Source organism: Podarcis melisellensis, assembly GCF_964234715.1.
Source record: "Podarcis melisellensis genome assembly, chromosome: 9".
Classification (NCBI taxonomy): domain Eukaryota; kingdom Metazoa; phylum Chordata; class Lepidosauria; order Squamata; family Lacertidae; genus Podarcis; species Podarcis melisellensis.
Genome location: NC_138541.1, coordinates 26217555 through 26237415, shown reverse-complemented (window position 1 = coordinate 26237415; position 19861 = coordinate 26217555). Strand labels below are relative to the sequence as shown.

Sequence of the window (19861 nt, the reverse complement as noted above, 5' to 3'; positions counted from 1 at the left end):
TATGGCTAAATAGTTGAGGTGTTATCTGCCCTTGTTTACTGACATAATGCCTAAACACTTTCATATTTCCTTAATTAAAAATAAGTACCAAAAAGAATTAGCAACTTTGTAGAGTCAGAAGTATTCCATCTACATCAGAAGTAGGCATCTGTATAACAATAATAATTATTTGTACCCCACCCATCCGGCTGGGCTTTTCAAGCCACTCTGGGCGGCTTCCTACAAGGATTAAAAATTCATTAAAATGTCACACATTTAAAACTTCCCTGAACAGGACTGCCTTCAGATGTCTTCTAAAAGTCAGATAGTTGTTTATCTCTTTGAGGGTGGGAGGGCGTTCCACAGGGCGGGCACCACTACTGAAAAGGTCCTCTGCAATATTAGCTTAAGCAACCACAACTTGCCTCTTACAGATAATTAAAATGGTTGCTTAGCTTTTTCTTAACTTAAAGCTGTTGGCTTTCATCTATAATTGGTTTCACAGACCTGATTCTAGAAAAGCAATGCAACTACTTTCAAGTCAGTGAATTTAAATCATGCTCAGAATGTAAAAATGGAACACTGTGTGCCAGTAAATTTGTGTGTGTGCATGTGCTGTATGTGTGCTATTTGTATGTGCCCCCTATGCAATTCTTAAAAGGGTTGGCTAACCTTGAATGCAGTCCTCAGGCTGAAAAAGTCTAGCAATCTGTGCACTAGTCCTAGAAATAAGTGAGCATATGAAACCTTATTACAAAATACACCCGTCCTGTGATCTTGAGAAGCCACAGAAAAATAGTTTAAAAACAGAGTATAAAACAGTAGTTGTACGAAATCATCATACATAAAGGTAAAAAACAAAAACAAAAAAACTCTGCAAACCTTACTTCTGGTAGAGGATTGGCTGGTCTGGTAAGGATTCCTCCCACATACACAACATTTGGAAGGGTGGGTCTTGGAAACTCTAGTGCTACATCAGTACACAGCATCCACAGGCTAGAATCATGAACCAAGTCATACATGGACCTTGCTGGCTGTACATTGTACTTCTGCATTATCCTTTCGTATTTTGGCAGAACCAAAAAGTAGACTCCAAATCTTGAAACCAGGTATACAACAGTGTTCTTAAGCCTCTCTAGCAAGTTCATATGATCTGTGAGAAGTGAATTAAATTCTGGAACATATGCTAAAGGTGATGGAGCACCTACTTCTGCTGGATACCAAAGTCCAGTGGAAAAAACCGCGTATTTAATCCCTAAAAGATGAGCAATAACAAATCCACACATTTCATTAGGATCCACTAGCAGCAGGTCAAATTTTTCCTGTTTCAGGGCATGCAGGAGCTTCTTGTTGCCTACAATCATGTCACAATTCTTGGAATAGTGTTCCAGAATGTCAAACAGTTCCAGGGCTGTTAGTCTCCCAGAAAAGATACTCCTCATTTTGGATTGAAGAAACTCATCTGAGGTGCTGGTATTAAAGATTCCTGGGTAACGCTGCAGTCTATAGTGATTAGATGGAGGGATGTCTCTGCCCTCAGACAGAAGGAAAACTGTTTGGTGGCCTTGCTCGTGCAAGGCTGAGGCCAGGGTCTTGAAAATATACAGATGGCTTTCAAACATAATTGGCGGCACAATAACGATTTTGGCAGCCCTTGAGATTCCGACAGCACTCCAAAGAAGAATGAAAAATGGAATGTAAGACTTCATAGCTGAAATGACAAACAAAAAGAATTACTTCAACATACGTTATTCAGAACATAAAAAATAAACACTGCCCAGTAACAATGTGAAGTATCTGATATTTTAAACTCCAACATCACATTGTTCATTATTATATCATGTAAACAATGTAGCCTGGACAAGAGATGGGGCAAAGTTCTGGCTACCCAATTGGGTTAGATGCATTTCCAGAGAGGACCCAAGACTTGATGCTTTTTGGTCCATTCCAGTATTACATCTCCCCACCATGCCTGGAGCCCTTCAGACCACTAAATGGCCAGTGCTCAATGTAGCTGCTTGCTTGACATGAAATAAACCTCAGCAGATGAAGTGAGCCCAAGTGCTGCCTACGAGACATTCCAGGACTCCTCTTGTCTTTTCCAAGGCTCCCTGCATGCCGGGTGCAGTCACTGAAGAACTTCTGATGCACTAGGCCTCCCATTGACTTTTCCACAGCCAAGAATTAGGAGATGGCCAATTTCACTGTCCTCTGAGCACAATGAAAAACTACATGCTGTGCTAGGCTCCTTTCATACAGCAAGAGTAAATTGTAGAATCCCTTCTGGATGCTTCCCTGTCCTCTGGAATTTTGGTGGAGCATTTGTTTCACTCTCCATCAGAACTGTTCTGGACTCTGCACCACAAAGTCACAAGATTTCACAAGTCATTTTATGGGGCACAAGTCACTCCAACATCAGTCATGTATGATTTCACAGGGCCTGCTCCATCTTATTTAACACTAAGTGCAACTTTCAAGAGATAAATAGATGGGAGAATCACAGAAAGTATTAATAGTTAATGTCAGTCAATGCAATCAGCTTAAATACAACACATAGGTATCAAGTCTGAAAACTGCCCAGAACCATGAGTTTGCAGTCACCTGTATGGTACCAAAATACTACCCACCGCTGCTGCAGTTAAGAACCGTGTGAACTCATAGCACAACACAATAGAGGCTATTTCAACAAACCACAAGATAAAACTCATCTCTGAATAGGCAAATTGTAGAAAAATATTAAAATGAAAATTCAGTGCATAAATAAAATTATATGCATAATATAGCACATTCCATTAACACATAATATGATCCTCAGTTAATAAAAACTGTATTAGCAACTACTGCCACTATAAATAACATAATTTGCTCCAAGTGGTGTCATAATTTTGTCTTTTAACCTAATTCAAATTATATAAAAAAATAGTATAGTATTACAAACAAACCAGAATATGTATATTTTCTAGTTACAACTGCCCCTGTGATCAATTAATCATACATTTCATTATTTAAAACACAAATTAAACTTTTCAACCCTCATTTTTTATTCCTAAAATTAACATAAGCACAAATCTGTAGAAAGCCCAGGGAGGAGGAGGAGGAGGAGGAGAAGAATTTACATGCCTCCCATATGACTGGGTTGCCCCAGACACTCTGGGCCAGCTTCCAATAATTAGAAACATTAGTCAATAATGTTCCAATAATTAAAAATTCCAGTAATTAAAAACATAGTTATTTCCTTTACATGTAACGGGAAGGCGTTCCACAGGGAGGGCGCGACTTCCAAGAAAGCCCTCAATAGTAACAAACCCAACATTTTATGCAAACACCCAATTGTTACATATTTCCCAGAAAGCCTCTATCATTTTAATTGGCCATAACGCCTTCTGTAATAGTGCTTCCTCTCATTCAGAAGAACTCCACTGGGTAGAAGATATTATGTGTGATTACAGTGTAAGTAAGCAGCCACTCCCTTATTATCACATCAATTAAAATCAATAGGAAGAGTCATGCACTTCCCTTGAAACATATTAATTCATTAAATTTAGTGTAATGTACGTCACAGATCTCACACCATGGTCTGCAGACAGTGCTGGAACTAAAAGATGGGCAACCCTTTCAAGATTACCTATGTGTCCCTTCTGAACTGAAACATTCTCAAAGGAGCTATAGGAGCTACTGGCAGGTGCAAAGGTACCCACAGGCACCACACTGCCTATTCCTTTGCTGAAAGTGTGCTTGAAACTTACTTCCTTGCATGTTTATACTTATTATACAAATTCTGGGAGATTTTTTTGAAGTGTTAAAGCAGAACAAGCAACATTCTGAATTTCTGGATGAGGCAGTGTGCATTTGCAGTTAAAGTGGAAGTTGTAGTTTGATATGTGATAAAAGCAGAAGGGTAAGAGAGCAAGTGATATGGACAAACACCATAATGGTCAAGGAAATCTTTATCTCAGGGACAGTAGGAGCCAGTGCTGCTTGAAGAATGTGCAGAAGCAAAATATATATGAGATCAAATGCTTACTTCACAACACAACATCAGGGGAAAAAAAATCTGTGTCAAGTGTTGCATCCGAATATATATATATAAATGCTTTGGAAAAGTATGAACTACTACTGCTTATCTTATTACATTTTTTTTAAAAAAAACAACCAACTGCACAACTTTCAGTGAAGTATAATCCGCACTTCTAGGGTGCCAGAAAAGTTAAGCCACCTGGAGAAAATGACTTTGGGGAAATAATTCATGATTTTTTAATGATGAAGACTAAAAAAATAAGGCTTAAGACAGAACTGATCTATTTATGAAATGCTTCCAGCTGTGCTCATCCACTAGAATAATAATTTTAAGAAAAACAGCAACAGGATAACACCTTTTTTTAACCAAAAGGTTATAAAATAGCTTTGAAGGACTCTTTCTCAGACTGGCTATTATGTTAAACAAAAACTGCAAAAACAGTGTATGTTTAGGGTACAGCAGAAAAGACCCAGTGGAGCCATCCTGTAATGTTATTTCAAAAATGCAGAAAATGTACTCTCAGAATGAAAACAGAAGCTTTTCTTTCATGATTTGCATGGGATGAAGGAGATGTATTTCATGACTGCTATGTATTGGGATTGTGGTATGCATGTGGGAGGAGACCCATAGGGCAGGCTTGGTCCATAACCACTTATATTACACAAAACACACCTAGAGCAAAACTTAGCTATTTATAGATACAAGATAGAATGCATAATGGCTGTGGAAACAAAAACAAAACTGTGTAAACACCATATAGTTAAACTTTAACCATTCTAACAGCCTATCAAACAAACTAAGCTTCTGCTTTAGCTCTGCAGGGAAGGGCTCAACAAACAGTTAAAACATAAGAAGCCAAATAAAAGAATAACAGAGATTTAGTTCAGCACGTTGCTTTGGCTGAGACCTTGCAGAGTTATAGAAACTGTCCCTACACTACAAAAAAAATCTAGACATCTCAGTCTCGCTTTCCCACCAAGCAGGATTGCGGGGGGGGGGGGCAGAAGAAGCTCTCAGTGGTGCCAATGTGACCTTTTACCCCCCCCCCCCCACTATGCATGCTATCCAGCAGGAAATTTTGGGGGGAGTTGCAGCAAGTGGGAAGGGTTTTCTAAGACTACATGCTGTGCAGGAACATGATTTTATGTTGGGAAGGGAAGGATCGAGAGAAATAAAAATATGAGGTGGCCCTATCTGCCACTGTCTTTGGAATGTGATTTATTCCACTTATGATAATCATGATTTCATAGAAACAGCACAAAACTATTACAGTGGAGACAGGGCCAGCGGTCAAACCCCAGAAAAACATTATTTACCTTCCAGCTTGTCCCTGGCCATCTATGGCCCCACTAACAGATTATTGGTTGGGGCCATAGATTATGGCCAGGAATGCAGCTCTCAAGAAAAAGTGACCCACCTGTTTTTAACTGTTGGTTTTTACATTGTAAGACACCCTGGAAACCATTTTAGGCTTAAGGGGTGTGGTATAAATACTTGTAATTCACCTTTTTTTAAGCATTCAGAATTAAATCTATTTTTAAAAAAACAGAAATGGAAAATGAACTTGCCTGGTACTGGCAATCCTCTTCCCTGCTCCAAAAGGAAAAAAAATAGCAGGGGAAGGAAAAGGCAGACCAGTTGGGTCAACATGTAACCTTCCACAATGGCTGTCCTATGGGCTAATCCACGCTTGCACAAGTTTCTCCTTTAAGTCTTACCATGAACTGTAAGACTTAAGAAAAGAGTTGGAAAAGGTTCAGTAAAGGGCAACCAAAATGATCAAAGGGATGAAACAACTCTACCATGAGGAAAGATTGCAGCATTGGGGTCCTTTTCGTTTAAAGCAGAAGTGAGTGAGAGGAAACATGATAAAGGTTTATAAAATTGTGCATGGAATGGATACAGTCATAGACAAGGCTATGATGGCCACTAGCCATGATGGGCATGTACTACTTCCAATGTCAGAGGCAGTATGCCCCTAAATACCAGTTTCTTGGAACTGCAGGCACACAGAATGCTTTTCACTCATGTCCCACTTGGGGGCTTCCCACAGGCATCTGGTCAACCAAGATGTTGGGCTAGATTGGCCATTGGCCTAATCAAGCAGGTTTGTCTTACATTTTTAGCTGTGACCTCGTTCAAACAGATGCAACAAGATTCATGCAAGCACAATGTCCAAGGACACCCACTTTACACTGCTTATGCTGTTAAACCTGTACATTCAAGCTGTACATTCAAACATAGTTAACTAATATAGGCAAGCTCTGTATACAAACCAAAGATTTTATGGTATTGATGAAGTAGAGCTTAAAGCCTATAATGTAAGAGAAGAAAAGGTACAGTTTTTAGAGCGTGTTTTACAATTGCACCGCACTACAGGTATACACACGTTTCCAAAACACTCAAGAAACCTATCCCTTGCAATCACAGGCACAACTATGAGCCAAACTACAGCATGGCCTAAACACTGTGCAAAATCTACCTATTCCCCTCCTGCTGATAGAAATGGGTTGGCCCTGAGCTGTCCTTAGTTTTGAGTGGAATGTGGGTATTACATGATTGCAGCTCATGGCAGAGGCTCTGTGACTGGCCTGTGGTTTTTCCAGGCCATGGCTTCTACGATTGCTTAGAATTTGCGATAGCTGACTAGCAGTTTGTTTGCGCTGATACTGGACACGGAATTATGTCAGCACAACACATAGGGTTTGTAGATTAAGCCCCACATAATTCTAAAGCAGGCCAGCTTTCCAATGAGTACATCCTTAACAATACCATCTATAGGTCTTATTGATCCACCAGATAGTCATTACAGTCAGTAGCCCCAGAACTATGAAACTACTTTAAAAGCAAGCAGGGCAGACAGAACCAAGCCTACAACTAATGTCCCCATTGACTCTTTTCACCCAGATAACAACAATTCCAGAATGGGATTTCAGCTGTCTGCAAGGAGAGGGTTCTACCCTCCTTGCCCAAACCCCCTTTTTCATTTTAAAATTCAACTCTTCTGTGGATGAGGAAAGTTCCACATGCTTATAAAAATGAAACAGTGGCTCTTGCATCTAATTTGCACCCCCCCCCCTTCCCTAAGTGAGATGTTAATGCAAATCAGTACTGGAAAGCAAAATGGATAAACACAGCTTTACAACCCATTATTTCTAACATGCTAAAGCTCAATTCTCACACCAATCAGAAGCTGGTCATTTAAACATACTCAATTTTTACTACCTCTCTCTATGGGGTACCTTTTACCTACAGTACCTTTAATAAGGTGAAGTGTTTGAAAACTCCTTTATGAACTCAGAAAATACTAGAAACATCAAAAATAAACAGCAGTCCTTTACACACTTCTCTCTATATAAGCCCCACGGAAACCAGTGGGACTTACTTCCAGGTAAACTCAGATAGGCATGACCTGCATTTCTGCCAATCATTAAATATCTCTATTCTCAATAGAAGAATTGACCAAATTACAATATATAAGGACATTAATCTCTCTGACATTTCAGCCACAGGTGAAAAAGTCCAGGGAAATAGGGAAAACACAGTTAAACACGTTACCTCATATCTTTCTTTGTTCAGTTCACTTCGCTCCTTCCTGAGCAGTTTAAGTCTCTTCAGCAAGAAGAAAAAGTCATGGCTAAAGAGAGGCTCTTCAAACCAATTAGCAGCACTTTAGTACCAGCAGCTCAGCAATCTTTACAGCCTCAGTCTCACTCATCATGTTACCAGGAGGTTTTAAATTACTTGTTACATCATAAGAGATAGCAAAGCAGGGCAGGAGGCTTAGCACATTATCTGCTTAATTAATATGTCTTTAACCTCTTGAAATCGCCATTCCAATCCAAATTAGCAGTTAATTAGTTATAATAGTTTAGCGACTCTACTTCATTGTCAAGCACTGATGACTGTGCTATGGAAACATCCCTGAAGCTGAGGCAGTAAGGCATACAAAGTTATAGGTACCACCACCTCAGAGACAGCGCCACACACACCAGCAACTGTTTACTTTCTATCCTACTCTTTTTACTTTACTTTCTTTCCCTGCGAAGTAAAGATCTTGATAGTTCTCCAGAAAGACCCCCGTCTGACCCAACAACCAGCTAAATTATCAAGTTCCCTCAATCAAAAGACCACCCCCTGTTTGTGTTGGAATTTCAGTTAGAATGTGGTGGTTTGAAATCAAGAAAGCTATTTCTGAACAGTTCCAGCCAATAGGCTTCAGTTATGCAATTAGGTCAGAGAAAGAGGAAGGTGATTAGCCAAATGTGCCATTTATGATGCTCCAGGACCTTTATGAACTCAGGAAGTGATTTCAAATTGTTCTGCAGGGAACATCCTGATCATGTTTTGCCTCCAAGGTATATAAAATAGGCACAACAGTAAGTTTGGAAGAAAAGCTTCAGTTGGTATAATTGTTTTGAATTACACAGAGCTTTCCGTAAGGAAGAGTTTAAGAGTCCTTCATTCCTGGCTACATAGAAAGCAATCTAGGCTACTAATATAGTGTATGATAAGCAGAAAGCCGAATTACGTAAGGTATTCGACATAATGAACATTGGTCTAACTGGTTTGTTCATTTTGCCAAAGTTGTTGTGTAACTTGAAAAACACAGAGACACTCTATAAAGAACATTAGAAGAGGTGACAGTGACCCCACAAACATGGATGCTGATTCCACCCCCCTTCTGTTTATTCATTGGTCATCTGAATAGGGTTTTTGAGAGAAGAGCAAAAATATTTTCATTTGTAGACTACTCTGTTCCATACATAATTGTAAACATGTCTTCTGCTGTCTGACTGATTAAGAATTCTATGCAGTTTAGTTAAAGCAGTGAACTTGCAGAACACAACTTTGTGGGTGGAAACACTTAGGGTTTTACATACTGTTCCTGGCCACATAAAAATATATACTACTTGTACTCTTACTCTGCCCTATGATCTACATAGATGGGCAGACTAGAACTGAAGTTAATAAATATATTGCAGAATCACTCATTTTTACAAATGGTATGCCTAATATTATAAAACAGCCTTACTGTGCTACTGTTAGGAATTCAACTGATTTCAAAAGGTTTTTTTCATGAAATAAAAATATGAGTATTTGCAAAACCAGGGGTCTATATTGCAAGTTGCAGTTTCTTCTGTAGGAATGTTCTTACACTGCTTGCTCTGTGCATTCCCTCTCACTTTTTTGGGTGATAACTCATTAGTAGAGCATATGCTATGCACACGAAAGATCCCATATTTATGCACCACCAACCCCCGAAACCCTGGGGGACACGGGTGGCGCTGTGGGTTAAACCAGAGAGCCTAGGACTTGCTGATCAGAAGGTTAGCGGTTCGAATTCCCGCGACGGGATGAGCTCCCGTTGCTCGGTCCCTGCTCCTGCCAACCTTACAGTTCGAAAGCACGTCAAAGTGCAAGTAGATAAATAGGTACCGCTCCAGCGGGAAGGTAAACGGTATTTCCGTGCGCTGCTCTGGTTCGCCAGAAGCGGCTTAGTCATGCTGGCCACATGACCCGGAAGCTGTACGCCAGCTCCTTCGGCCAATAAAGCGAGATGAGCGTCGCAACCCCAGAGTCGGCCACAACTGGACCTAATGGTCAGGGGTATTGTTACCTTTTACCGAAACCCTGGGGAGCAATTGCTACTCAGTGTAAATAATAGCTAGCTGGATGGGTCAATGGTCTGATCTGGTATAAGGCATTTTCTGATTTTCCTGCTTCATCATAATCCACAATGTAAAAATAAAAGTTGATCTAATTTTCAAAGTAAATAATAAATTTCACTGATTTGATAATAAAAAGATTACTGTGGAAAACATTTGGGGGAAATCAGAGATATATTGCTAAATGATTCTCCCAGTAGCCTACACACCTATGTAACACAACTTTTATCAGTTTTGCGACTTAAACATATAGCACATATCTGTACTGCACAATTAACCTTATTATACATTTGTGTAAAATAAGCCCAGGACTGCAGCAAGAAGTTTTGCCAGGCATTCTGTTTTATCCAAGTGCAGTCAAGAGTCCACAATAAATTAGCATATGAATCTGCACTAGTGCTGACACTGAAGGTCACTTTTTAGGATGAGAAAAAATAACAACATAAGCCATGCGGTATTTTAAACATTAGTAATCCTGCTCTAAATTATAGAGCAATATACCTCTTTGAACACAAGTCAGGAGTAATATATTTTTTTTTCATTGCTGAATGTCCAAAAACCTGATTTCCTTCGTTTTCCAAAAGACAGTTAATCACACAATGAAATTATATAATCCTCCCTATCACCCTTCATACATACATCTGACAAAGTTTATGGCACCATAAACCCTATAGCTAATAACATTTACTTATTCCTATATTTCCACAGCAGTGTCTTTTTGAATATCTGAACTTTTGAAATGTCTCCATAAATAGGTCTTTCTAAAGAAATCAAAGAACTTAATCTTGAATGCAGTTTCTTATAGATGAGTTTTTAAAGATCATAAGAAATACAAAGGAACAGGAATACCCTCCTCCCTTTTATCTCACTTGAGAGCTTACTTGAGTTTACTATTATTTTCCACTAACATCAATTTTGCCCAATATGTGGTTATATAAAATTTATCTTATATCGCTACCATCAAAGCATTTCAGCTATCTTTCTTAAATAAACTGGCCGCAGACTTCAATTCACAGTTTCCTAAAGAGTTGAACAAGCATAATCTGAAAGTTGAATGGAAAACGTATGAGCATAATCACCATCTTTTTACCTGCTGAGGCCTGCAGTGTGTTACAAAGCAGTATTGCCGGAGGAACAGATCCCTAATAGAAAATCCCTCTGAGAGAATATCCGGTACAGGAGAGGGAGACAAAGGAACCATCTAACATGCAGTCTGTAAGCAAATATACAACCAGAAATAGTGAAGGAATGGAAAGCAATCAGCTTGCGCTGAAGGTTCCAGAGGAGAAGAAACATACATAAATGAACAGGACACTCCAGGGCTTCAGAAAGATGAAGGCCTACCTAAGGCCTTTACAGATTTCCATCTAGGGCAGGCTGACAAATTGTCATGTTAAAATGAGGAAAAACTGCAGATACAGGCATGCATGCTTCATCTCCCTCTAGAGGGCCGGAGGACTTGAATCTCAGATTACTTGGGAAGGTAACATATTTTAAGAGTTAATCTTGCCGGCTTCATCTTTTTACTGCTAATTTATACTGTCTCTTATAACACAGAGTTCCAAGGCAATATTTCTCACAAAACATTAACAGGTGGAAGCACAGCAGGCTTGTGGTTAAAAGTCTTTCCAACCTTATAAAAGGAAGCGTCAAGCTCTTCAGTATGATTTCATGTGATACAAACCAGTGGACAGTATGAATTAAATTTCCTAATTTTAAACCAGGCTTCCTCAAACTCGGCCATCCAGATGTTTTGAGACTACAATTCCCATCATCCCTGACCACTGGTCCTGCTAGCTAGGGCTCATAGGAGTTGTAAGCCAAAAACATATGAAGGGCCGAGGTTGAGGAAGCCTGTTTTAAACCATAGCATCTGTGGGTGGGAGCATCTACTGAAGGATAACCACAAACAATTCTACGCAAAAAGATATAATAATAATAATAATAATAATAATAATAATAATAATAATAATAATAATTTATTATTTGTACCCCGCCCATCTGGCTGGGCTTCCCCAGCCACTCTGGGCGGCTTCCAAAAAAAAAATTTAAAATGCTCTAATACATCAAACATTAAAAGCTTCCCTAAACAAGGCTGCCTTCAGATGGCTTCTAAAAGTCTGGTAGTTGTTCTCTTTGACATCTGGTGGGAGGGCATTCCACAGGGAGGGTGCCACTACTGAGAAGGCCCTCTGCCTGGTTCCCTGTAACTTGGGAATATTTGGATTTCTGTCTTAATTACGTTTGGCTTGGTACAAGGTAGCTATCCTGATGTCACACCAGTAGGCTACCCTTTACTCATTAATATTATGAATCGTACTGTGCATTTATCAGGAGGAACGCCATGCTGCTAGATAATTTCAGGCATCAAACACACTGCCAGACAACCTGGATATGAATAGCTCTATTCATGGATGGAAGCAGACCCTCCAAGTGTCCCTATTTTCCACGAATAGTCCCGGATTTACAGGAGCTGTCCTAGTTTCTGATTTGATGCCAGAATGTCCCACTTTTCCTTAGGACGTCCATATTTTCATCAGAGAAATGTTGGAAGGTATGGAGTTATGCAACCTCCAAGCCAAGGAGATAAGTAACTATACAACATTTAGAAGACCTCTATTATACAGGACTGCCTTCAGAGAAGTTTTTTAATGTTTAATGTTTTATTATGCTTTTGTTGGAAGCCACCCAGGGTGACTGGAGCAACCCAGTCAGATGGGCACGGTATTGTTATTATTATATAGAACGTCCCTATTTTCATTAGAGAAATGTTGGAAGGTATGTGGAAGCTGATGAACGAGAAGCTGCTCACATGTAGGTTTTCTTGATGTACAGTCAACAACAACATGCAGAGGCCAACTTGAAGTATGTCCAATACCAGAGGTGTAGCCCTGCTCCCGGTAGTTGTGTGGAGGCAGCTTAGAAAGCCAATTATCTGGATTCTGCAAACTCTACAGCAGAAATAATGTATTTGCTCTGTTTCTGACCTCATCACATTTCTATGACTTGCAGTGTAATTCTACACATGTCAACTCACAGGCAAGTCTCACCAAGCTCAGTGAGATTTACTAACAGACTTAGTTGCACTTACTGGACAATGCTGTGCATGCTTACTCTGAAATAAGTTCCTATCAGCTTCATGCCTAGTAATTGTTTAGAACTGTAGTCTAACTCACAGAATGAATCTCAATGTAAAATGCATTAAAAGTCTGATAGTGCATGCCTTTCTGTTTCTGTTGCAAATCAACACTCAGTAAAACAAAATAGCATTTTACATTCCAAATGGCAATTCCGTGTTTAGAAATTGCTGAAGACAGGATTACTATCTCAGCTTGCAGAAAGATAACACATGTAGGTGATAAGGGGGGTTTCTGAAAACTTTGCATGGATGTGTAAATGCAGGCATCCCCAAACTCGGCCCTCCAGATGTTTTGGGACTACAATTCCCATCATCCCTGACCACTGGTCTCGTTACCTAGGGATGATGGGAGTTGTAGTCCCTAAACACCTGGAGGGCCGAGTTTGGGGATGCCTGTGTAAACATATTAGAAGGAATAATTTAGATTTGTCCAATAATAAGAAATGCATTATATTTATTTTACTTTATAAAATTTATATAATTTATATAAAATAAACAAACCTCAAAGTAATTTATGAAGCAAAGAAGTCTCCACCTGAACTATATTGACACAGACTGAGAGCACGTGATGTCAAAAAAAGTATAGAGAAGCTTTTAAAGTTTAAACAGACAGGTGCTGACAAATGTCTGGATCAGGATATATTAGAAATACATATACTAAACCTCCCATGTACTCAGTGTGGGGGACAAGATAAATAATGGTTAAGGAGAGTTAATTCAAAAATCGACCAGGTTTTTTTAGGTGGATTGATACTTTACTCCAGTTCGGTGGGAACAACTTCCTTGCGAATTTGCCCCAAAACGGAATGTGACATTTGTGTGATAAAGAACACCAGATGCACAGGGTTCTGTCTAACATTGTGGGGGCCTGGCACGCACGTGACTTCACACTGTGGAAAGAGGCCTGATGGGCACTCCTGTGGCTGTGACAGGCTCCGCTTCAGTAGGAGGGGCCGACATAGCCCATCACAGCCACAGCAGGCCATTTGGAGGGCATGACATGCCCCATCAGGCCTCCTTTCGTGGTATGGGCTATTGAATACTGAGGCGGGCCAGCCCCCTCATTTTAAATTGGGGGGCTCAGCCCCCACAGCCCCACATGGATGATGCCCTTGAAGAACAGCATTCCCCCCCCCGTGGTTCCTTCATCTAGACGAGTGGTTCCTAAGCTCCCCCACTCCCTCCACCAGACTACTTGAAAATGGCCTAGGATTTTATTGTAATGTGCTGCGTTAAATTCTGTATGATTTTTCATTGTATTTCCGCAGACATGCCGCAGACCACCTGAATGATGCTCACAAACTCTGATCTAGATTTTACCAGAGCTGCAAGGGGGAAAAAGACAAGAGAAAGTGACCCTCTTGACACTAACTCTACAGGAATATACAAATGAACATCAGGTTGTTGCAAGACCGAAAAAAAGAAACTCTAGGTCAGAAATTATTAGAAAGAATATCGGAAAAGTATCATACTGCAGCTAAATAAATTAATTGTGCAGACATATTTAAAGTATTGTTTGCAGTTCTGCTTACACAGTCATTAAGTTATCTGATCGTAAAATTTCATATCCTTTAAAAGCAAGTTAAACAGCTTATACAATTGTAAAGCAAAACCACACAAAAGCAGCTCTGTATAGATTAAACAAAACAGAAGAGGTGGGTCCCACAAAGATTCCTCAACTGCCAAAGGCCAAGGTAAAGACACATGACCCCAGCATACAATGGAAGCTGTATAATGAAGCTGCTAGGCACATGTCTGTGGTGAAAGGAGTTCCACAATTTAGGAGTTACCACAAAGAAAGCCTTCTCCTGCATTGCCATTCACCACACTTCAGAGGGTGGTGGAACCTATCAAGAGAGCTTCTTTCCTGTTTTTACAGACCTGATGGGATCTGTTGGAATAGATGGTGCATTTCAGACATTTGAGGCCTAAGTTGTTTATAGCTTTAAACATCAATATGAACATCTTGAATTAGGCCTGGAAACAAACTGGCAACCAGAGCAGTTGTTTTAAAACCCAATTATATGTGCTCCAAACAGTCTACCTGATCAGTGACACAGTCACTGCATTTTGGGCCAGATTTCCCAATCATCAAGGGCAGCCACAGATAGAGTGCCTTGCAGCAGTCCAGCCTGGAAGTTAAAAGAGTATGGAGTATGGATCTAAAATTCCAAAGAGATTGGAGTAAATTTATTGACTATATAAATAATAACTGTAGAAGTTTGAAGACACTAGCAGGATTGAAATAAATCCTACGATGTAGACTTTATAATATAAGACTAAACTGTGAGATATAGATCTGAAAAGGGAAAGCTTGTTGGCGGGATGGAGGGGAGTCATAAACTTGCCAGAGCAGTAGGGAATGAGATTGGTAGGCACATATTGGAAATTATTGCTTATTGTTTAAAGTGAAAATTCAATAAAAAATATATTTAAAAAAAGAGAGCATGGAGTATTGTAGCCAAGTAATCTCTGCCCAGCACTGCCTGTAGCTCACAAACCAGCACCATAGCCAGAAAGAGGCACTGGAATATAGCTGAAAATTGGTACCAAATGGACAATTTAAATGGTCAAGGGTTTGGAGAAACTTTCTCATAAGAAAAAGAGTAACTAATGGGGCTATGTTAGATAGATCCATAAACAATGTGGAAAGAATAAAAACAGTCCAAATTTTAGTACACTAAGGCTACAACTTAAGTGGGGGTTATGCTCCAGGGATACCACCTAAAGCCAAAATTGCGTATAGCCAAAACACATTGGGTTTAATGACAGGTGGGATTACCAAAGTAATTTTTCCTGGAACCCTGTCCCATTTCCATACCCTTGTTATTTTTATTTTTTTCAAATATTTGCCACACGTGTAAAGCTAAATACATACAAATTACATAAGTCAAGGTTTTGCTGTATATGAGAATTTGTTAAGACAAATTAAATAAGGAGAGCCCTCCTGGCAGATCAAAAACCTGCTTAATCCAGCAAGTTGTTTCCAACCGTGGCCCCTCTGAAAAGCCCAAAATCAGGACATTAATGCAATAGCAACTGGCATACAGCAACATGCTGCCTCTGCAGACAGTTGCATAGCCATTATGACTGACAGCCTTATGCTGGGCATGTCCAAAATCCATTTTGGGGGGCCTAATCCGGCCCGCCAGTCAATTTAATCCAGGCCCCATGGCAGTATATGTCCTGAGGTAAAATCCTTAAAAAAGCTCAGCAACTTCGGTCGACCCCCACGCATGTTCACTTCATCAAATCTGACCCTCTCTGAAAAAGTTTGGGCACCCCTGCCTTATGCTTTATGAATTTGGTTAATCCCGTTTTTAAACCATCTAAACTGGTGACCATTGAAAGTAGCTTCAGAACACATAAAGTTGACATATGACTTGTCAATAAGTATGCAAAATTTACTAGTCTGTGGGAAAAAATTACTAGGCTGATTGCTTATATATCTAATAATAATTTGTGGCTCCAAATTAGGCAGATTTAACTTTTGTAAAGCTTTGTCCTGTCTAGTCTGGCCCAGCCGAAGACATGATGATGTCTGAGGCAAAACAGCAAATGCTGATCCCACCACTCAAGTCAAGGCACATGGTAAGGTAAAGGTCCAGTCGTGGCTGACTCTGGGGTTGCGGTGCTCATCTCGCTTTACTAGCCGAGGGAGCCGGCATACAGCTTCCGGGTCATGTGGCCAGCATGACTAAGCTGCTTCTGGCGAACCAGAGCAGCGCACGGAAACGCCGTTTACCTTCCCGCCAGAGCAGTACCTATTTATCTACTTGCACTTTGACGTGCTTTCGAACTGCTAGGTTGGCAGGAGCAGGGACCAAGCAACGGGAGCTCACCCCGTCGAGGGGTTTCAAACCGCTGACCTTCTGATCGGCAAGTCCTAGGCTCTGTGGTTTAACCCACAGTGCCACCCGCGTCCCAAGTACATGGTACCCGCCCCCCAAATCCCACAAGTACTTGCCCCAGGTAGTAATATTACAATAATACTAACTTAAGTAACAACTTGCTGCATTTCATAACCCCAAAAATCTGCCACACCCTCATTTTGTGTTTGGAGATGCTCATTATCACAATTAGATGGGAGGCTGTTTAGAAGTGTACAGGCATTTGTTTACACCACGCACAGTTAAGCAATAAAAAATTATTGGCTCTTTCCAAATCCCCTGGCTTCTTCCCACTTCCATTTTGCATGAAGATGATAGGCACTCCTCAAGAAGCCTGATAAATCTGTAATCCTATTTCTACACCTTTCTTTCCATGCCTCTTTCCCAATTTTTATTATATAACTCAGCCCCTTCATTTTTCCTCACTTCAGGCACCCACCCAATCACTGTTTCTCACTTTATCAGCAGTGTCATTTCACATTTTAGAGTTGGGGGTATCATCAGTGAGTATGAAGGATTGTGTGCAAGAATAAAGAAATTGCTTCAGCTCTTCAGATTTCAATACAGTGGTACCTTGGGATGCGAACGGGATCCGTTCCGGAGCCCCGTTCGCATCCCGAATGGAACGCAAGACGCGACAATGTGTCTGCGCGTGCTGCGTTTTACCACTTCTGCGCACGCGCGTGACATGATTTTGAGCACCTGCGCGAGCAGCAAAACCCGGAAATAACGCGCAACTCGAACACACTCAACCCGAAGCACATTAAACTCGAGGTATGACTGTAAATTGTGGCTAGAACATTTGTTGTGACTAGGATAGCTGGTTTTTTAAAAAAATCTCGTAACAACTATTGAACCTTCATGACTTCTGGCCTACTTACACAGACCCATTTAAAATGTATATATAGCTGAAACTCTGAGCTCCTGAGGAGCAGTCACATGTGAGCTAAAAGGCAAAAGGTAGGACCAATAACCTTTTCCTTTTATGGCACCTCAGTATTTCCAACAGCATGGCCTCCTCCCCTTCACTCCCCCCCCCCCATTCTCACTTAGCCCAAACCTCATTCGCCTCCCCAAACGTCATTCACCCCCAGCATTTATTCCATTTTAACCAAGCCCCATTACCAAACACCACTCCTTGACTTCCACCAGACTTGTCCCGAAACAAATTCTCCCAATTCAATGTCACCTTATTTTGCTAATTTATGCGAACGTCCTTTGTCAAGCCATGCTATGGCTTACTCCTATTTCTCTGGATTGCATAGCTTGAGTAAAACATTAACCTTCATCAAGGTTTGGAAGAGGGAGCTCCATTAGTGTACAAAAATGCATAACCTCTACCCAAAGTGCTGGTGTAGGGCAGTGGTGCCTTCAGGGCAGGACTTTGGGCAGACGTTCCTAGTCCTATCCAGCAAAACGTGCATGCCCTCCCCCATGCAGCATGACTGGTTCACCACATTATCAAGTATAGGAATAAATACACATTATTATCTCAAGCTTAGTTTCATTTTTCCTGGCTGCACCACTAAAACAAGGTAACTGGCAAATCTGTCGCGTTCTGTGCCTATTTATCTGCTCAAACATCAGGATGAGTCAAGAAGAATGTTTACTTTTCCTTGAAGCAATATCTACCTACCCTTTATATGTGGTTGATCATATACTGTATAAAAATATTCTCTACTGTGCCAGCCTGAAACTGGTACAGCAAAATCTCAAGAGAATAACCTGTCCCACGGTCTTACCCTGAACAGCAGAAGCCAGAAGGGATTCAGGTGTGGCAGTGGATCTGCAACTCTCATCATCCCTCAGGGCATGCTTAGCATTGTTCTGTAGGACTGGAGAGATGTAATTTCAGATAGCCACAAATTGACCTTGTGCCAGTCACTATTTCTCAGGCTCTGCATCCGCACAGGGTGCTTATCAAGATAGCATTTGGCAGTATCATTGGAGGAAAGATAGAGGATACGAATGTGGTACATTAAAAATAAATAATTATGTTATGCCACTATTTCTATTTTGACTAATATAAATTCCAATTTTTTTAACAAATCATAATCCAGTAATGTCTAGCAACCATCACTGGAGGGGTCTATCAAGAAATCCGCAATCCTTCTTTATTTGTGAGATAGTTTTGGTTGAACTTAATTGCGTACTGTATGGAAGGACAAGTTAGCAGCCAAAATATTTTAATCAGAAAAAAAAATTGCTTAAGCAAATTGAAGAGCTATATGTTCCTACTGTATTTAATTATTTCTTTGGCTTTACTGTATTCATTTTTATGCCAGTGCCTAAATATATTCAAACAAAATTGAATACTTCACTTTCAATATCACAACAAAAATGAATCTGTATCTACCAATATCTACACAAAATTAGTTTTTAAACAGTGTTAAAAGTACAAGTAGGCATATTGTATTAAAAGGCATTTTGTCATTTAAATACTTCAGTTTCACAGCTCCTATACAAAAATAATGAACGCTTTGCATGACTGGCAAGGATTGTGGCATTACGGTTCTAAGAAGGACAAAGAATGTGAAGAAACGGTAGCATTGGAACAGATGGAGAGGAGGTGCTTACTGCAGTGGTGCAGCAGAAGCAAATGAGCAAAGTCAAGCTGTACCTGGGATTTTAGTTCTCCTAAAGCCTTTGCAACACACTATTCTTCTTCTTTAGAGTAGACTGTATCTAGATGGTACCTGTCCTGTATTATTATTATTATTATTCCACACAGTCTGTTCCTTTTCCAAATACCGTATATAGCTGAGACTCCACTAGCATTTTGTCAAGGACCCATCACCAGTTCCCACATGAAGCATCATCTCTCTCTCTCTACAAGCCAGGTGTGTTCAGCCTAACAATACACATTTGAGTTTGTGCCATTCAGTTTTTTTCAGATACACCTTCCATTCTACCCTTCTTAACCAGATCAGGGGAGCAGTGCAACTCAGCACTAGTTAATTCCCTATATTCCAATGCCCAGGGCTTTTTTCAGCCAGAACTCAGTTCTGGCACCTCTCAGGTGGGAGCCATTACCATTGTAAGACAACAAGGGAGGCATTCATAGTGAGTTCCGGCACTTCTTTTTCTAGAAAAAATAGCACTGCCTATGCCCTTTCTGTATGCATATCCCCTCCAATGACAACTGTCTATAATCCCCCCAGAAGAC

At 40.3% G+C, this 19861-nt stretch overlaps 1 protein-coding gene and 1 long non-coding RNA gene across 8 annotated transcripts in view; one reads left to right on the top strand and one right to left on the bottom strand.

Annotated features, from left to right (window-relative positions):
- Positions 1-19861, bottom strand: part of UGT8 (UDP glycosyltransferase 8) — a 36489-nt gene that overhangs the window by 14878 nt on the left and 1750 nt on the right. Inside the window, exons 1-2 of one of the 4 annotated variants that reach the window (XM_081925065.1) lie at positions 10965-11045; positions 867-1690 (exon numbers count right to left, since the gene is read on the bottom strand). In XM_081925065.1, the coding sequence (XP_081781191.1) occupies positions 867-1688 (822 nt within the window). In that variant the 5' untranslated portion in view covers positions 1689-1690; positions 10965-11045. Of the gene's footprint in view, positions 1-866; positions 1691-7555; positions 8137-10756; positions 10892-10964; positions 11046-19861 lie in introns of those variants that run through there. The other 3 variants (XM_081925063.1, XM_081925062.1, XM_081925064.1) reach the window with 3 other exon arrangements.
- On the top strand, positions 8201-14308 carry LOC309377817. Of its 4 annotated transcripts, none has more exons than XR_014171682.1 (3): positions 8224-8355; positions 10765-11149; positions 14074-14308. It is a non-coding gene; the product is annotated as an uncharacterized lncRNA (long non-coding RNA). The 4 variants fall into 4 exon arrangements; XR_014171683.1 differs by having other exon boundaries at positions 8226-8355; positions 10773-11149; XR_014171684.1 differs by having other exon boundaries at positions 8227-8376.